The sequence below is a fragment of the Curcuma longa genome, chromosome 1, assembly GCF_044706935.1.
Source record: "Curcuma longa cultivar G26 ecotype Majalengka, Jawa Barat chromosome 1, ITB_CL_G26_1.1, whole genome shotgun sequence".
NCBI classification, from domain to species: domain Eukaryota; kingdom Viridiplantae; phylum Streptophyta; class Magnoliopsida; order Zingiberales; family Zingiberaceae; genus Curcuma; species Curcuma longa.
The window spans coordinates 15,671,979-15,688,134 of record NC_133861.1 but is presented as its reverse complement, the minus strand read 5'-3'; the positions used below and the strand labels follow the sequence as shown (position 1 = coordinate 15,688,134).

The 16,156-nt window shown below is 40.4% G+C and overlaps 2 protein-coding genes across 3 annotated transcripts; both read left to right on the top strand.

Moving 5' to 3' along the window:
• Nucleotides 1-295: 295 nt before the first annotated feature.
• Nucleotides 296-7,718, top strand: LOC141829953 (T-complex protein 1 subunit gamma-like). The gene is made up of 14 exons (XM_074717419.1): nucleotides 296-394; nucleotides 922-983; nucleotides 1,382-1,454; nucleotides 2,919-2,986; nucleotides 3,121-3,190; nucleotides 3,477-3,545; nucleotides 3,629-3,700; nucleotides 4,422-4,495; nucleotides 4,776-5,053; nucleotides 6,213-6,597; nucleotides 6,669-6,794; nucleotides 6,935-7,039; nucleotides 7,183-7,257; nucleotides 7,350-7,718. Exons 1-14 carry the CDS (start codon nucleotides 370-372, stop codon nucleotides 7,539-7,541), a joined length of 1,674 nt encoding a protein of 557 aa, XP_074573520.1. The 5' UTR covers nucleotides 296-369; the 3' UTR covers nucleotides 7,542-7,718.
• A 1,217-nt stretch (nucleotides 7,719-8,935) lies between these two features.
• Nucleotides 8,936-12,020, top strand: LOC141835270 (uncharacterized). 2 transcript variants are annotated; one of them, XM_074722706.1, is made up of 4 exons: nucleotides 8,936-9,136; nucleotides 9,228-10,493; nucleotides 10,576-11,681; nucleotides 11,782-12,020. In XM_074722706.1, the coding sequence occupies exons 1-3, from the start codon at nucleotides 9,002-9,004 to the stop codon at nucleotides 11,482-11,484; spliced, it is 2,310 nt and encodes a 769-aa protein (XP_074578807.1). In that variant the 5' UTR covers nucleotides 8,936-9,001; the 3' UTR covers nucleotides 11,485-11,681; nucleotides 11,782-12,020. The 2 variants fall into 2 exon arrangements, with proteins under 2 accessions (XP_074578807.1, XP_074578814.1); XM_074722713.1 differs by having other exon boundaries at nucleotides 9,117-9,140.
• Nucleotides 12,021-16,156: the final 4,136 nt, after the last annotated feature.

Below are 16,156 nucleotides of genomic sequence, written 5' to 3'. Positions count from 1 at the left end.
TCAATTAAAGAACTCCTTAGTTAGACTATCCTATCGTCTCAATTAAACACAAGTTTTCATTTCATTCCGTTTTAATTTTATTCTAATTCTATTCTTGTACCAAACACAAGTTGAACCTCGGTCGAAAATGCTACAAGGGCGTTATTTTACTTGAGAAGACGAGGGAGGGGCCGATGTGTAAATTAAGATGTTGTGGGAATCGAAATGAATAAAAGGTCGAAAGCATACTGTTATCGTACACGAGACGAGGGTTTTAAAGCCACTCTCGATAACTCGCTCGTTGCACGGGCCTCCACTTGCCGTCGCCTCTGTTCGTCCTACGTTCAGACAAGAGGAAGGATCGTTTACATCTCGGTGCATTTCGAAGCCATGCAGGCCCCCGTCCTTGTTCTCAGTAAGTCTCTCTCCTTCTCCTTGCCTTTTGAAACCTATTGATCTTTACGCCAGAAGAGCGGTCATTTCTTTTTAGACCTACGTTTGCTTTCGTAGCGATGTTTTTTCTTTTTGGTTGTGATTTCATTATTTGTTGTGGGAAAAGAATGTATGCGAATCGATACTCGATTGGTCGGCAGACGTTGTTCCCTTTATGGGCTGTTTGCGCTTGTTGAATGGAGGAGTTTCACTTGATTAGTACGAATATTGGAGAAGACATGGAATAGCGTTTCTTGTTCCCCCCTATTTTTTTCTAGTTTTATCGAGCTTCACACTTCACATTTATTTCCAAAAAGAAAGTTTGGTTCTGGATCACCTTTTTCTTTGTGGAGATGCTTATTGCTCTAGGGACGTTGAGGTCGTTATTTAATGCAATTTCTCGTTTTTCCTGATCAAAAAAGCTTGAACCCTTTGTAAATGATGCTATATTGAGTACTTTCTGTGCCTTTTCTATTCATTTCATCTGACAGTTTTCTTTGTTGTGAGCAGAGGATTCCTTGAAACGGGAATCTGGCAGTAAGGTTCGTCATGCCAATATCCAAGCTTCCAAGGTAAAGCTATGTATACTCTTGAAGTAATTTCACATGACAATCTGTTATGATAAGTTCTTTGGAGACTGAAACATGCTTTGCTGAGTTTAAAAGTCTCTCCAATGTTTTTTGTGTTCCTATATAAGTAAAGTTTCCTTGGAATTATTTTGTTAGCTTAGTTGGACTGCATATTTGTTAGCTGTAAAGTGATATCTGTAGTTGCTCAGTTAACAAATAAAATAAAGATAGATGGAGGCTCTGTTGTATTCGCCCATTGTTGATCAGTCGAATTGTTTCTTGTATTGCAATTTCATGGGTAGTTCAGTAGTTTTTGAATAGTTGGATTAATTTTTTTTATCCTATCATTGGTCATACTGGATGTTATTAGTTAATCATTATAATTTACATTTTATGTCCAGGCTGTGGCTGACATAATCCGAACTACTTTGGGTCCTCGATCTATGCTTAAGATGCTGCTTGATGCTGCAGGAGGTCTGTTTTAAGACATGATTACTTACATCATGGAATAAAAACCTTGTTCTAATATATGGAAATTATATTTTGTTCTCACCTATGAATTACTGACATCATTTCTCCCTTGCGTTTGGTTGTATGCATTTAGCTCCAAAGTGACATTTTGTCTACATAAGTCTACTAGATAAGGAGGGCAAATTGGAGCCACTCCATATATTATACATTGTTTAAGAAAAAATTGAATTCTAAGGATCTAAAAAATGCCAGTGAGATACACCCTGTCACCATCCATGCAAATGTTAGAGATTACCTAATAGATTTGTTTAGGTTTCCTATCATTAGTGTTAATACAGTTAAGGAGAACCCCAGATGTTCAAGGTTAAAACAACTTTTTTGACTCTATTTGCAGTATACTTTGAAATGCTAAAACTAACATGACATTGTTCTGGCATTTTACATATTAAAATACTAGATAAAGTAGATACATGATTCTAATGGAAGTTATAGTGCATAATCATGCTTTTCTGTTAACTGTACTTCTCTTATCCAATCAATGGAGCTCAATTTACAATGCATTAGAAATTTTCTTTTACTTGATTGTTTAATTGTTTAGACAATCTCAACTCACATTTTTGATATGTATCTGGTTGCAGAACTGTTAAGTTTAATTTGTTAATGCATATTAGATTGATAGATATTGTAGAATAATTATGTTGGTGGAGTGGCTCTTCTAGAATTTCCTTTTCAGTTGACTTGGAACAAAGGAATGGTTTGAACTCACTAGTCATCTTTTGCTTTTGGCTCCCTTTCAAAGGGAATCATACATTATGAAATCTGAATTGTTATCAGACAATAATAGTACTCAAAACTAGTCAAATTAGATCAGCAAAATATTAAACAACCCCCAAAAGATTTTAACTTTTGATGCAATGGGGAAATTATTAAGGTTATGCTCTGTAGGTAGTCCCCTCTACCTTGATATAGATTACTATTATTGTTCTTTTTTACATTGTTAAGCTAATCAGCTAACCACGTATCCTCAAAGCTTGAGTTGTTAGAAAAGGAAACCACTTGTCCATGTGAGACTAATAAGGCGTGGAGCATCCTAGCTTTGACAAGGTTCACACCCCTTGTCTTGGCATTTTTACAATTTGTCCCTTTCCTATTTTTAATTTGATTCTCAACATCCCCAAAAAGATTGTGAAACACCATCCTGCTTCAAATGTACTCAATTTAGCACTTCTCAATGACTTTGTGAATAAATCTACTAATTGATCCTTTGAACTAATGAAAGAGAAGAGGATCTCCATGGACTACACCTTTTCTTAGACAAAGTAAAATTCAATCTTCAAATGTTTCGACTTATCTTGAAAGACAAGGTTGGAAACAATGTGCTTCATGGCTTGATTATTACAATATAATGTCATTGGCTCACTCGGCTATTTGGCTCTCAATTTTTACCTGTTGAAATGGTTTTTCCAGGTATTGTAGTCACCAATGATGGAAATGCTATTCTACGAGAACTTGATCTTGCTCACCCAGCTGCTAAGGTACTTGTTGTACTTGTCACTGACCTTTGTTTTTACATCTCTAATGTTATGGACTTTAGTATCACAGTAAAAATTCTGTTAGATCTTTTGAGACCAGCAGAATCCTATTAACAATGGTTTTTGACAATTGGCAGTCTATGATTGAACTGAGCCGCACACAGGATGAAGAAGTTGGAGATGGAACAACCTCTGTTATTGTACTAGGTATGTCCTGTGATCTTTCTTACCTTTGTATGAATTTGTGTTAATTGCCATTATATATAGCTTGCTATGGGTAGTCAAAATTATTCTGAGAATGTATAATTTGGATTCTTCCTTCTAAGCATACATCTTCATTTTTATCAATATTATACATTGATGAAAGTTTTTGTTTTTTTGTTGTGATTGCATTTTTTTGTCAACAGAAACTTTGCATGCTGTGTTTCTCTTATGAGATGAAATATAGACATCTTTGAGTGTAGTACTAACTTTTCACATAAATTTCTCTAAGCTGGGGAGATGCTCCATGTTGCTGCAACTTTCATTGACAAAAACTATCATCCCACTGTTATATGTCGAGGTAATTTTTGATAAAAATTTACAACTGCAGAAGCCTTTTTGATTATCTAGTTCTCTCTAACAGTGTCTTGTCTCTCTATTCAGCATATAATAAAGCTCTAGAAGATTCTATTGCTGTGCTTGACAAGATTGCAATGCCTATTGATGTGACTGATCGTAAGTACTACACTGCATCTGATATTTTTGTGATCACATAACAAATTGATGTTTGTGACAATTGGTTGTATCATTCCAATTATGTTAGTCCCAACTATTGATCATGTCTTATTTTTTCGTTGGTATGAACCAATGTTGTGATATTCATTATACTTTTATCCTTTCATTAATTATGTTAGCAAGAGTTTATTTACCTATTCTACCTTTGAATCTAATAGATACAACTTTGCAACTATAGAATCTATTGGTCATCTTTCACTTCACACTATATTAACTTATTCTCTTATTTTATCCAGTATCAGAGCTACACAAATTGCTCTTGAATAGTACTATTCTTTTATCTAACAATTCTAGTAACTACATACACACATCCATTATAGCATTCTCAGTTTGCTGCACTATTTTTTGTGCATATTGTTTTCTAACTACCCCATACTCAGGTCCATAAAGTATGCTGGGTTGTACCACTATCTTATAGAATATCCTTATAGCTTAAACGACACACAACAACCACACAAGACTTTAGGATCTCTTCATTTCAACCTCTAACCTTTTATTCTATTATTATTATTATTATCTTCATCACTATCTCCTCTTCATTAAAGATCCAAGATATCTAAAATTTTTACATGACAATTGGTTAAACATCTCCTCTTCATCATGTAATATATTTTCTGGCATTAAGTCTGAATGGAGTCATTCTCTTGGATGCTCTTCACAGGTGCTGCAATGCTGGACCTCGTCAAGAGTTGTATAGGAACAAAATTTACTGGACAGTTTGGGGACTTAATTGCTGTGAGTACTTTTTTAAAGGTGTCACCGTTTTTTGTTTCCAATGTGTAAGTTGACTATCTGGTAAAGAATTTTGCATATACCAGATGAACAAAGAACTTTTGTTGTGAATGTCTGTTTGTTTGTAATGGACATAGATGATCAACTATTAGTTGGTACCAGTTCAAATTCAGCCTGTTATCTGTAGTATGAGATTTTAGATCATGGTTCTTAGTGTGTGCTTATATGCATATGACTTTATTCTGCACCTCAGAATTCTAACCATCTTTACTTTTGTTTCTAGGATCTTGCCATTGATGCTACGGCAACTGTTGGTGTGGACCTTGGTCAAGGTGTTCGTGAGGTTGACATCAAGAAGTATATAAAAGTTGAGAAGGTTCCTGGTGGTCAGCTAGAGGATTCGAAGGTTCTCAAGGGAGTTATGATTAATAAAGATGTAGTGGCACCTGGGAAAATGAGGAGAAAGATTTTGAACCCTCGCATTATCCTCCTTGATTGCCCTCTCGAGTACAAAAAAGGAGAAAATCAAACCAATGCTGAATTAATAAAGGAAGATGACTGGTAGGAAATTAATTTGATCTTCACTTGCAAAGTTTTGATGAACAACTTCTTTCTGATCGTAGTGTTAAGAAATGTCTGACTGGAGAAGAGAGAAGATAAAGTCTTCATTTTGTCAGCTTAAGGCAAGCTGGGTGTTTAAAACAGGGTAGTGTTAGGGGGTCATAGGTCTTAGGCGAATGCTGAAGAATAGTGAGTTACAAAGATGTATATTATATAATATCAAATATAACTGATTTAAAGGAAATTAATAACTGATTTAGTAATAGGTCAAAAGGAATGACGAGATGTGAATCAAGAAAAGGAGTCACTCCCAGATTATCCAGGTAGGGGAAGAAAATTGTTAAATTGAAGAAAAAAAAATGAACAGAGGAGATATATTACTTTTTGCAAGTGCAAGCTGTATTGCTGCATACTTACTGTATCAGTATCTCCAGCAGGTTGTTTTTTTTTCCCACTGATACTGAGCTTGCATGTACTCTTATCTCTTTCTTTCTCAGTTCTTTTATCTCCCTTTTGCCTTCGATATTCACAGTTTAAATTTATATTTTTGACCTTGTCTTAAAGTGGTGAATAGTGGGCTGGATTGTAAACAACTTTGTTCATTTTTTTATCAAAAACATTCTGCAGAAAACACAGTAGATGTTGAAATCGGGGAAAAATGAAAATCATATGTTTACTACCTTTGATACTTCAATTGCCTTAGTTCCTCTAAATGTTTTAGGTGTGGTACCTTAATGCCTAATCATGCACCTATTGTGTACCCATCATAAGCAGCCAAAAATTACTTGTTCATATTTTATTAAGATGGCTATTATATGGATAACCAGCAATTCCTGTAGAGGTGAAATGGCTCTGCCATGAAGTTTTTTTTCGCAGTATGCAAGTATCTAGTCAACCTGGCATGTTCACATTCTAATAGAAATCTAGGTATATAAAGTTGTGTTCTGCTCCCTAAAGCTAGTTTGAGCTGGAGCTAATTTATTGATGAACCAATAGCATCTTTTCAATTCTCTGACCTTGATGTTGACTGTTATCAAGAAATTATACCTTTTATTGATGAAAGCGATGATCCTCCAAAAATTCAGTCATGCATCAAGATGATACCTTTTTTTTCTACATATGCTTATTGAAGATGAACCAGCATTTCTTCATTTGTCAGGGAAGTACTGCTGAAGATGGAAGAGGAATATATACAAAATATGTGCATGCAGTTACTGAAGTTCAAACCTGATTTAGTGATTACTGAAAAAGGGCTCAGTGATCTTGCGTGTCATTACCTCAGCAAGGCTGGAGTCAGTGCTATCCGGAGATTGAGGAAGACAGACAACAATAGAATTGCAAAGGCTTGTGGGGCTGTCGTTGTCAATAGACCAGAGGAGTTGCAAGAGTCTGATGTTGGAACTGGAGCAGGGCTGTTTGAAATCAAAAAATTTGGTGATGAGTTTTTTGCATTTATTGTGGATTGCAAAGATCCGAAAGCTTGTACTGTGCTTCTGAGAGGTGCTAGTAAGGATCTCCTGAATGAGGTTGAGAGGAATCTGCAGGTACGGTTCCACGTCCACACAAACTAATTTAAATCATTTATGCTTCCTTCAATAATAGTCGGTGTTGACAGGATGCAATGGCGGTAGCTCGAAACATTTTGAAAAACCCAAAACTTCTTCCTGGCGGAGGTGCAACTGAGTTGACAGTATCAGCTGCTTTAAAACAGAAGAGTTCTTCAGTTGAAGGAATAGAAAAGGTGGTGACCATTATTTACCTATCTAATATGTTTATTGTGCAGTTGTTTGAAGTGTACCTGCATTGACATTTGACACCAATGTTCAGTTCATTTTTGTGCCACATAGCAGCTAATTGATCCTTCTATGTGGTTTTCATTAGTGGCCCTATGAAGCTGCTGCTGTAGCTTTTGAAGCAATCCCACGGACGTTAGCTCAGAATTGTGGGGTAAATGTCATTCGTACAATGACTGCTCTCCAAGGAAAGGTAAAATTAACCCTACTGTGATCGGTTAGTTGTCCGACTCAACTCTTACTATGGTTGGATTGATTATGCCAGTTAGATGCATTGATCAACCATATTCCTTAAATGAAACGAGCAGTTTCATTTGTTTACCTTCTATGCTGCAGCATGCTAATGTTGGAAATGAATGGGTTGGCATCGATGGAAACACTGGTGAAATTGTCGATATGAAGGAACGGAAGGTCTTGTTTATGCCTCCCCTTTCCATCCCATACTCCTGTTTGTTTGTTTTTTCCCCGCTCGTTTAAGTATTCCTGTTGTCCTTTTCCTTCAGATTTGGGACTCGTACAATGTCAAGGCCCAAACTTTTAAGACAGCAATCGAAGCAGCTTGCATGCTTCTGAGGATTGATGATATTGTGAGTGGTATAAAGAAGAAGCAAGCTCCTGGGTCCGGTCCAACCCCATCTAAAACCAAGATAGAGGAGGAAGGAGAAGCAGACAACGACCAGCTAATTCCAGAATAAACTGAATGTTACAGGGTGTTTGGTTTTTCCTCAACTCTAAAGACATTCACGAGATGAATTCACTTGCTAAATTTTGTTTCTACTAGAGAAAATAGTCATTTGGCATTCTTCTTCTCAGGAAGTGTACGCGAAACCATTGTTGGTTCTCAGTTCATACTTTTGGCATTTGATGCTTCATGCTTCCACAGTCTGGTTTTTTTTTCCTTGATCCACTGAATGCAAGGAAAGATTCTGAGCTGACATAATATGTTTTATCATTTCTCCAGATCTGGGTCTAGCATCATACATATTTATTTCAATGAAGTTGAAAAAATTAAGAGAAGAAAACTGTTGGATCTATTTTGACACTTCTCTTCATCTATAAATGCTACATGTTCCTAGGTGCATGGTACGCATTACTTTATGTTCGGAGATAATAAATGTACTTAATAAGATGGATTTGATTCCCAACTACTCGTGGATGTCTGAACACAGGAAGATGGATGAGAGACTCGAGTTGAAGCTTAAAATCGCCTCTTGACCACCGAAAAAGGGGACCAAAAGTAGCCCATTAAATGTTAAACGTGTAAACAGGACGCACTGTTTGCAAACTACACAGGCACAGCAGCTTCCACATCTTTTTATTTTTATTTATCCAATTAGTTCTCGTCTCACCTTACAAGATAAGTGAGAAAGCGAACGCGACGACTACATGCCAAATGCATTAATCATGAATTGAAATAGACCATGAGATTATTCTAAGGCCCAACGACTCAGCTTAGACTATTGCTAGCTAGTTGCATCAACTGCTACCTCCTCCTGTTCTTTGTGTGAGCATGTGTGGAGATTCTTGGCACAAGGGTTTGCGCCATGCTCACTCCCAGTCAACAACTGTGCCACATGATGTTCTCCACTTGCTCTGCTGCAAAAACCAGCTCCACTTGCTTGTGGATGAAAACAGGAATGAAGTATTGATTCCTTCGTTTAAAGGGCAGTAAGAACTAAGAAGAAGACGAAGGCGGTTGGGTCACAACGATACGCGAGTTTAGCCGATGCGTCGAGCCACGGAGGAAGTTAAACGGCGTTCCGGTTGGTGGGATTGATTCGGGAAGCGGGGCCCACCAGAATACGTACGGCAAAGACACCGACGCAATAGGAATGAAGGGGAGGGTATAGTTTTCCCGTATCTTTACGGGACAGGAAACATGATTATATCTTCTCCAAGTGGTGGAAGACTGTGGCGTACGATTAATTGGATAAGGAGTTGTGGTCCCTGTCTCGGATGACGCAAGAAAGATCACAGGATGGTGTGAGGGCAATAACGTCATTTTGCTAGCAACAAAGCTTCAAAAGGAGTTGAGAAGAGCGAGGTTCCTCGTGTGTGGAGACGCGAGAGAGAGAGAGGGAGAGAGAGACGTTACGGGTTGCGATACACCTTGGGCGGCGTGGTTGTAGATAGCGAGAGGTAGACGACGGCGGTGATGGCGCCGAGCGCTGGCCGAGGCCTCCTCGAGCACAAGCACTTCGATCGGCAGATGGGCTGCATGGCCGGTTTCCTCCACCTCTTCGACCGGCACCAGATCCTTGCACGGAAGCGCCTCCCTCCGCCGCCGATGGTGAGTATGCTACTGCCCTAAAAGATGCAAAATTTGTCTGCCATTCGTCTCCCCTTTGTGCCTTTTTTGTGATGGTGGATTCTGATCTCAGGTGATGGGTTCGTTCGCATCGCCGTCGGAGATATCGGAGGCGTCCTCGGGCTCGATGAAGGACGGTCTTCGGTCCCCATCGCCGGATTTTCATTCTCCGCCACCGCGGACGCACCGTCTTCCGCTGGTGGAGGTCATTGATAGTTCGAGGTCCTCGCTGCGGTCTAGAGATCATACTCGGTGCCTTTCTCTCGACGGCGAGAGCAGGCACCGCGCACGCGGGGCCTGCTCGGCGGCTGTGGTTGTCTCGTCCGGCGAACAATCTGACGCCTCAGAGGCTGCGGATGAAATCGATCGGAAATGCCGTTCTCCAAGTGTCGTGGCGCGGCTAATGGGGCTGGATGATCTACCAGATTCTGCGGTCGACGAGGGCGGCTGTGAATCTGGCCGGCCTGAGCTCCGTCGATCCGCCTCCGAGTCTCGAGTTCCCAGACACGCAACATCCTACCGGTTCCTCGACGGGGACGCCTACCCTAAACGATCTCCGGCGGAGGCGGACCGTGTCTCCGTCGAAGAGTGGATCAGAATGGCAAATCTCGGTGACATTAGGGTTCCTGAGGCGCTGAAACCTAAATTTCAGGCGAAGACATCTCGCCTTCCACCGCTTCAGAGGAAGAGTTCCTTTGACGCTGACGAATTCTTCCCCGAGCCGAAGAGACGCGGATTGCTCCCAATTGAACTCGAGAAACGGCATTTGATTCGAGGAATGGATGAAGCATCGAGGGATTTGGAGACGCTGAAGCAAATACTAGAGGCTCTTCAGCTCAAGGGACTTCTCCACTCCACGCCATCTGATCACCAGATCAGTGGCCGCCGCGACCGCTATTCTAGGTTATCCAATTGCTCACCGATCGTCGTCATTGAACCTGTTCCCTCGCCGCCCAGGCCACCGTCAACAGAGCCGCGTCTGCAGATGGCTTCCAAATCCATCGCTGGTCGGAGGAACAACGTAGAAGAAGCAGCCATTCCTTCGCTCCGCCAAAACCGAAGGGTAGAAAATGCGACGAAGGAAAGGGTTCCGAGACCTTCTGCCAAGCGGAGGATCTCAAGTGCGACGGATTCTGCGAAGACTCTGCCACCACGACCCCGAATCTCGGCCGCAAATCCACCTAAAACCCCTCCTCACCGAGTTGCAACTGTTCCAACATCTGGTCGACCACAGTCGAATCGGCGGCAAAAACTAGAGGTAGCGCCGAAACAGAGAATAAACTCGCCGGCGCAGGGCGATTCGAACGCCACCGCAGCCCCTCCCACAATGGACGTCGAGGTATCCTTAATTGGCAACATGGTCATTCTTAGTTTACAATTTTCTTTCTTCTCTCGTGATTTGGCTTTTGGCGGTGATGCAGAAGTCTTGGGCGGAGGATTACTGGGCGGGACGGCAGCTGTTGAAGCGGTGTGACCAATTGCTGAGCAGCATCGCGGAGTTTACTGCGGCGGCGCAGGTTGCCGTCGCGGTGGATTCGGTTGCTAATGCTGCAGCGGAGCAGCAACCAAGTCCCGTCTCGGTCCTCGAGGTAGCCTCGCCGCCGCGCTCTCCGTTGACGAAGCGCGCCATCGATTTCGAAGGAAATCAGTTGCCCGGTTGCGAAGAGGAAATGGTTGCGTCAAACGACGGAGACGATCCGGCGGCGCAAGAGGAGGGACAGGAGGAGGAGGAAGGAGAGGAAGATGTCGAGAGCAACGACGATGACTATGCGTGCGTGGCGCAGATCCTGCGATCTTCCGACAGCCCCGGCGGCGCCACCGACGTGTATACTCAACTCGAGAAGCGGCGCAGTGCCTTCAAATCCGTACCTCTCCACCGCCGCCTCCTTTTCGACGCGGTGGCGGAGATCCTCGATCGGAAACGCTGCGCGTCGCATCCGCCCTGGGAGACCTTCGTGCGCCCAGGCTCCCTCTCCGACGCGAGCCAGAGTGCGGACGCCGGCCCGATGCTGCCGGTGGTTTGGTCGGAGCTGCTGCGGGCGCGTGAGCCAGTGTTCGCTGACGACGTCAACGTCGTCACGTGCATGGCGGCCCGCAGGGACCTCGAGCGGGAGGACCACGACGCCTGGGCTCGGCTGGCCGCCGAGGTGGCGGAGGCCGCCATTCAAATCGAACGGCGGATATTCAAGGACCTCGTGGACGGCACCATCCGCGACCTCGTCGACGCGTGTCCGCCGCAGGAGCCCAAACCGAGCAAATCGAACGGTCGGCGTGGTCCAATCAAGGTCAACAAACGTCACCGATGGATCGCGGCGCCAGGCCCAGTTTAAGCCCAATTGGGGCCCGTGGAAGTTAAATGCCTCCATAGCGTTTTCTGAATGATTGGGATTGGGAAGGGGGACAAGGCACATGGTGAGTAGTAGTGAGTGTTTGGCAGGTAGCAGGAGAGGCGATGGGATGGACAATGTCGACCCAATTAAACAAGAAGTGATCCTATCGGATTCAACCCATTACTAGCAAATTAAAGGTAAATCTGATCCGATCGATCAGATTTTTTTCAATATCAATTCCACCAAGTTGAAATTGGAGGTTTTCTACTAATCCCTCTCGTTTTTATTTTCATTTAGGAAAAAGACAAAGACAACCACCATCCAGCTATTTCTGATAGCTGCGTGACTTGATTTTGTGAGGTACGTTGGCGAGTGTAGTAGTTTTCCAGTGGTTGTTGCCCCAATTTTTTCTTATTCTAAGCTGTCTTTTAATACAAGACCAAAAACAAAAAAAAATAAATTTAAATGTTTCTATTATAGATATGTGTGTCTGTTATTGTTAGTGTATTTGTGCAAGGGAAAAAAAATGATGGAAACAGGGAAATGCTTATTTTGTTTGAAAGAAACAAATTTGTTTAGATATAATAAATAGCTCAATCTTTCAATAGGTGACTACAGGGATATGATGTTCTTGTTCGAATAAAAACATGTTTTCTACGTTTAGTAGCTCCATCTGCCTATCATCTTGAATGTGTTCTCTTGTGTAGCCAGTTTAAATCAATCATTGTATATGACTATTGGCTGACCTAACGTCATTATTTGTCATGACAAATCGTTTGCCATGTGATTATACATTTAATATCAGCTACAGCAGATCTCTGTGGTTGAAAAGTCATGTGTCAATGAAAAAAATCTAAGGGAAAAAGATGCTTAGGAACTTAATATTGTCTTAACTAACGTTGATAATAATCCATAGCCTATTCAATAGTACAATTTACACTATGCTTAGGAAATGAATATTTTGTTGGAAAAATTCAAAAAAAAAAATGCACGCAACCTTTCATTTGAAAAAGTTGAGTGAGTCTATTGAACAAGCTATGTAGACTAGTCAACACAACTTTCATTAGACACACATACCCAACTTAGCATTACTAGATCCACGCAACCTTTAATAGTCAACTTAACTTGATTGATCAACTTTGCCCAGACTGCTCAACTTTTAAATTATTTATGCTCTGATCTTCTTATTTATTCTCTTTAAGTGCTTTAGAATAGTATTATATCTAATGAGACAGAGATGGAGGGTGAAGATAAAAAACAGAAGTTATTGATAGGAAAATGAAGATAGAGAAGTGACTTTAGTTGCTATGAAATGAAATTATTTTCCTTAAAAACATTTATATTTTATATTAACTAAAATGGAAAATTTTGTTATTCATGATATTTCTATCAACTAAATTAAACATACTTTAGCACTAAAATACATATACAAGGTCAAATGATCTTTGTTAATTCTCCATTTCGGTGAAAATCAAATGATGAATGCAATGTCTATAAACATATAGAGAAATACAATGGAGGACAACTAACCACGATATGAAGATCCCCATTTCCATCACGGACTCGATCGAGATTTAATTTCATTTCCGTCATTAATGGCCAGTTAATAAAGAGCCATAATCAACTGCCGAGATCACTAAAATTGACGTAAGATCTGCATTCCAACAAATTTAGCTGAGATTTGAAGAAGATAGTATTGATTCTTGTTGATAGAAAATAAAAACATAAACAAATTCTAAAAACCCACCAAGGCTCCTGTTTTTTTGTACTTGAAACTCTTGAGATATTCGCTTCTGGAGAAAAAAGAACTTCGCCCGAGTAAATGACAACGACGTGTTCCGTCGCGCTGCTCACTTGCTAAAAAAAAAATTGCAGGTAGAATTAAAATGACCTTATGCAACTTTCTGATGAGAAAACTTAAAATGAGCTTTAAATGCGAAATTGATGCAAGAGGAAGGAGACAATAAAGTGTAAGAAATGATGCATAGATGTGTAATCTATTTAGGAGTACCGGAATTCAGATAGCCTAGTTTCTCAGCAAGGACGTCAATATCTTTATCCTCTAGTCCTTCTGCCCCTTCTGCTCTTTCCTTTTCTTCACTCGTTTCTTTCATAAGCTCCTCCCAGAACTCAAAATCCATCTCCAGAGATCTCCACCTTGCTCACGCTCATGATTCTCATTAGCTCCAATTCCCTGTAACTCGAACTCCAAACTCTTGAGGAGATGCTTCTGCCCTCTAAGAAATCCTTCATTTGCAAATTCCCATCTATCTAGGTCCACTTTCCTAAATCCCTGAAAAAAAAAAAACAAAACAAGAACATTAGCTTGGATATGAAATCACATCACCAAGTGATCGGAATCGGACGAACTTCACTTCAGCAAAAAACTCAGATCTAAGATTCGTAAGGAACTCAGCTTCTAATTGAACTCGTCACGGACTCTGTTCTTCGAAGATCGGAAACAACCACGACAAGGCGGAGTCGATCGGATTCAGTGAGATAGAGTTGATGATAAAATAGTTGGCGGAAGCGAGTACCGAGCAGCTTTGTGGTGGCTTCAGGGAGCAAGGAGACAGACGGAAGTGGAAGCGCGCGGGAGTGCAATAGAGTTAAATGGAAGGGCAGATTAAATCGGAGGAGGGCGCAGAAGTTTCTGGAGAGGCGGCGTGGGACCTTCTGGTGGAAGCTTCTGGAGACCCGCAGCCCCGGAGAAGATGATCTGGCAGCACCCACCCGTTACATGTGTGCGTGGCTAGGCGAACTTCACTCGCTAACTGCTCGGCCCAACAAAACATTAAATGGGCAATGTTGGGCTTGGAGAGGCTCAGCCCAAGAAAATTTCTCTATAATTGATTATATATATATATATATATATATATATATAGATAGAGAGAGAGAGAGAAGAGAAAAGTGGATCAGGGGGGTCCATTTCTGTAGTGCGGAAAATGGAGCAAACTTGCATTATACATATATCATGATCAATAGGTCCTTATGCCTCTCAGTGCTCGATCGGTAGGACCGCACAGTAGTCTTATTAAGTGCCCACTTTCTATCATCTTGCGTCTTTAATTTCGCGCCAGAAGTGTATATATATATACACACACACGTGCACGTGCATGGCCCATGAAAGTAAAGTTACAGTATCAGTGACTAGCCGAGCTCAAAATGAATACAGATTCTACTATAAGCATTATGATTGTTATGAATAATGGAAGGTTGATAGCTTATAGCACAAAGGTTTTACGTTGGCTGATGAGAAGCTTAATTCTGATCTGGACACCAACGTGGATGGTGCAGAAATTAAAGCAGATTCTCATCCTTGTTTGCCACTGAACACTGTAGAATGCAGAAACAAATCGACAGAAAGAAGTGATAGATGCTGGAACAGAAGAAAGTACTTGGCCGATAACTCAATTATTTCATCAAGGACCTAGTGATAGCACATATATATATTCTCAATTCTCTAAAATCAATATATTTTCTCACGATCTTGCACTCGTTTATAAGTCAATCTATGAGCAGGCCAAAGATCTAGCATTAGTGAGACTATTGATAATAGCTTGGACTTTTCTTGAAATGCAAAGTATTTTTTAATTTTAATTCCATTATTTGGATTTTGGATGGAATGTGGGTGGTGTGTTTGGCCACTCAAAGCATGCATTCATGTGGCTGCATCGCCCAAAGGGATATGGTGGGTGGTAGTGTGGGACAAGAAGAGCATTAATTCATGCTTAATAATTGGACCAATTAATGGAATATATATACAAACATATCATTCTCTTTTCTTTCTTTCTTTGATATTGCTGCGAATTAAAATCGACTAGCAAAATTCGATCTCGAGACGCGTGGCAAAACGCAATGAAAAAGCTTGGATCTGCTTTATACAAAAGATTCAATCATTGGATTTGGTTTTGCATTTTAGATTCGCCTCCATCATAGACTTAAACCGTTGACTTCAGTTGATAATTATATTCATTGCGAATGCGCGTTGACTCGCTTTAGAATATTCTGACGGCACTTTTGTTCCACTCGGTTTTGACTTGGCATATTCATCATCCTGTTTTGCTTTTGCTTTGGAAGTAAATATGGAATTTACAAAAGCTGTTGAAAAGAAATGCAAATAATTAATTAATGGTTTGAACTGTGCCTGATGCCATCGCACTACTGCTGCATTATTATCTTTAGGCCTCCAAATTAATTATTCAGTCGAGAACCCATAATTAAATTCTGCTGACAAAAGTAGCTATCTGCCTAGTCAAAAGCACTATTTTTTTATTAGATTCAATCATTAATTGCCGTTTTGTTCAGTTATAAATATGTTCCTGATTGACAAAAACCCTAATGTTGAATTAAACTAGATTTCTGAAACTAGTAATTTGATGATAAACAAATATGAACAAAGTTTACAATTTAGAAGATTTTCTATTATTTTATGGAGATTTAAATCTGTATAGTTTATAGATAACAATGTCACATATCTAATGTGATGTGAGAACCCATAACAATCATAAAAATAATAATCTCAAATACACAAGATATTTAATGAGTGTAAACTCTCATCATTTATAAGTTTATATTGCTATTTTATTTACTAATCAATCTTTAAAGAAAACATTATGTCATTTAGTCCAACAAAAGATGTTCTTGTTCTAATAGAATGAGAGAAAATAGA

Coding starts and splice junctions, on each gene's coding strand:
- LOC141829953 (XM_074717419.1), top strand. CDS start 370: ATGCAGGCCCCCGTCCTTGTTCTCA. Junction 4,496..4,775: donor AGTTTGGGGACTTAATTGCT/GTGAGTACTTTT, acceptor TTTTGTTTCTAG/GATCTTGCCATTGATGCTAC. Junction 7,040..7,182: donor TGACTGCTCTCCAAGGAAAG/GTAAAATTAACC, acceptor TCTATGCTGCAG/CATGCTAATGTTGGAAATGA.
- LOC141835270 (XM_074722706.1), top strand. CDS start 9,002: ATGGCGCCGAGCGCTGGCCGAGGCCTCCTCGAGCACAAGCACTTCGAT. Junction 9,137..9,227: donor GCCTCCCTCCGCCGCCGATG/GTGAGTATGCTA, acceptor TTCTGATCTCAG/GTGATGGGTTCGTTCGCATC. Junction 10,494..10,575: donor CTCCCACAATGGACGTCGAG/GTATCCTTAATT, acceptor GCGGTGATGCAG/AAGTCTTGGGCGGAGGATTA.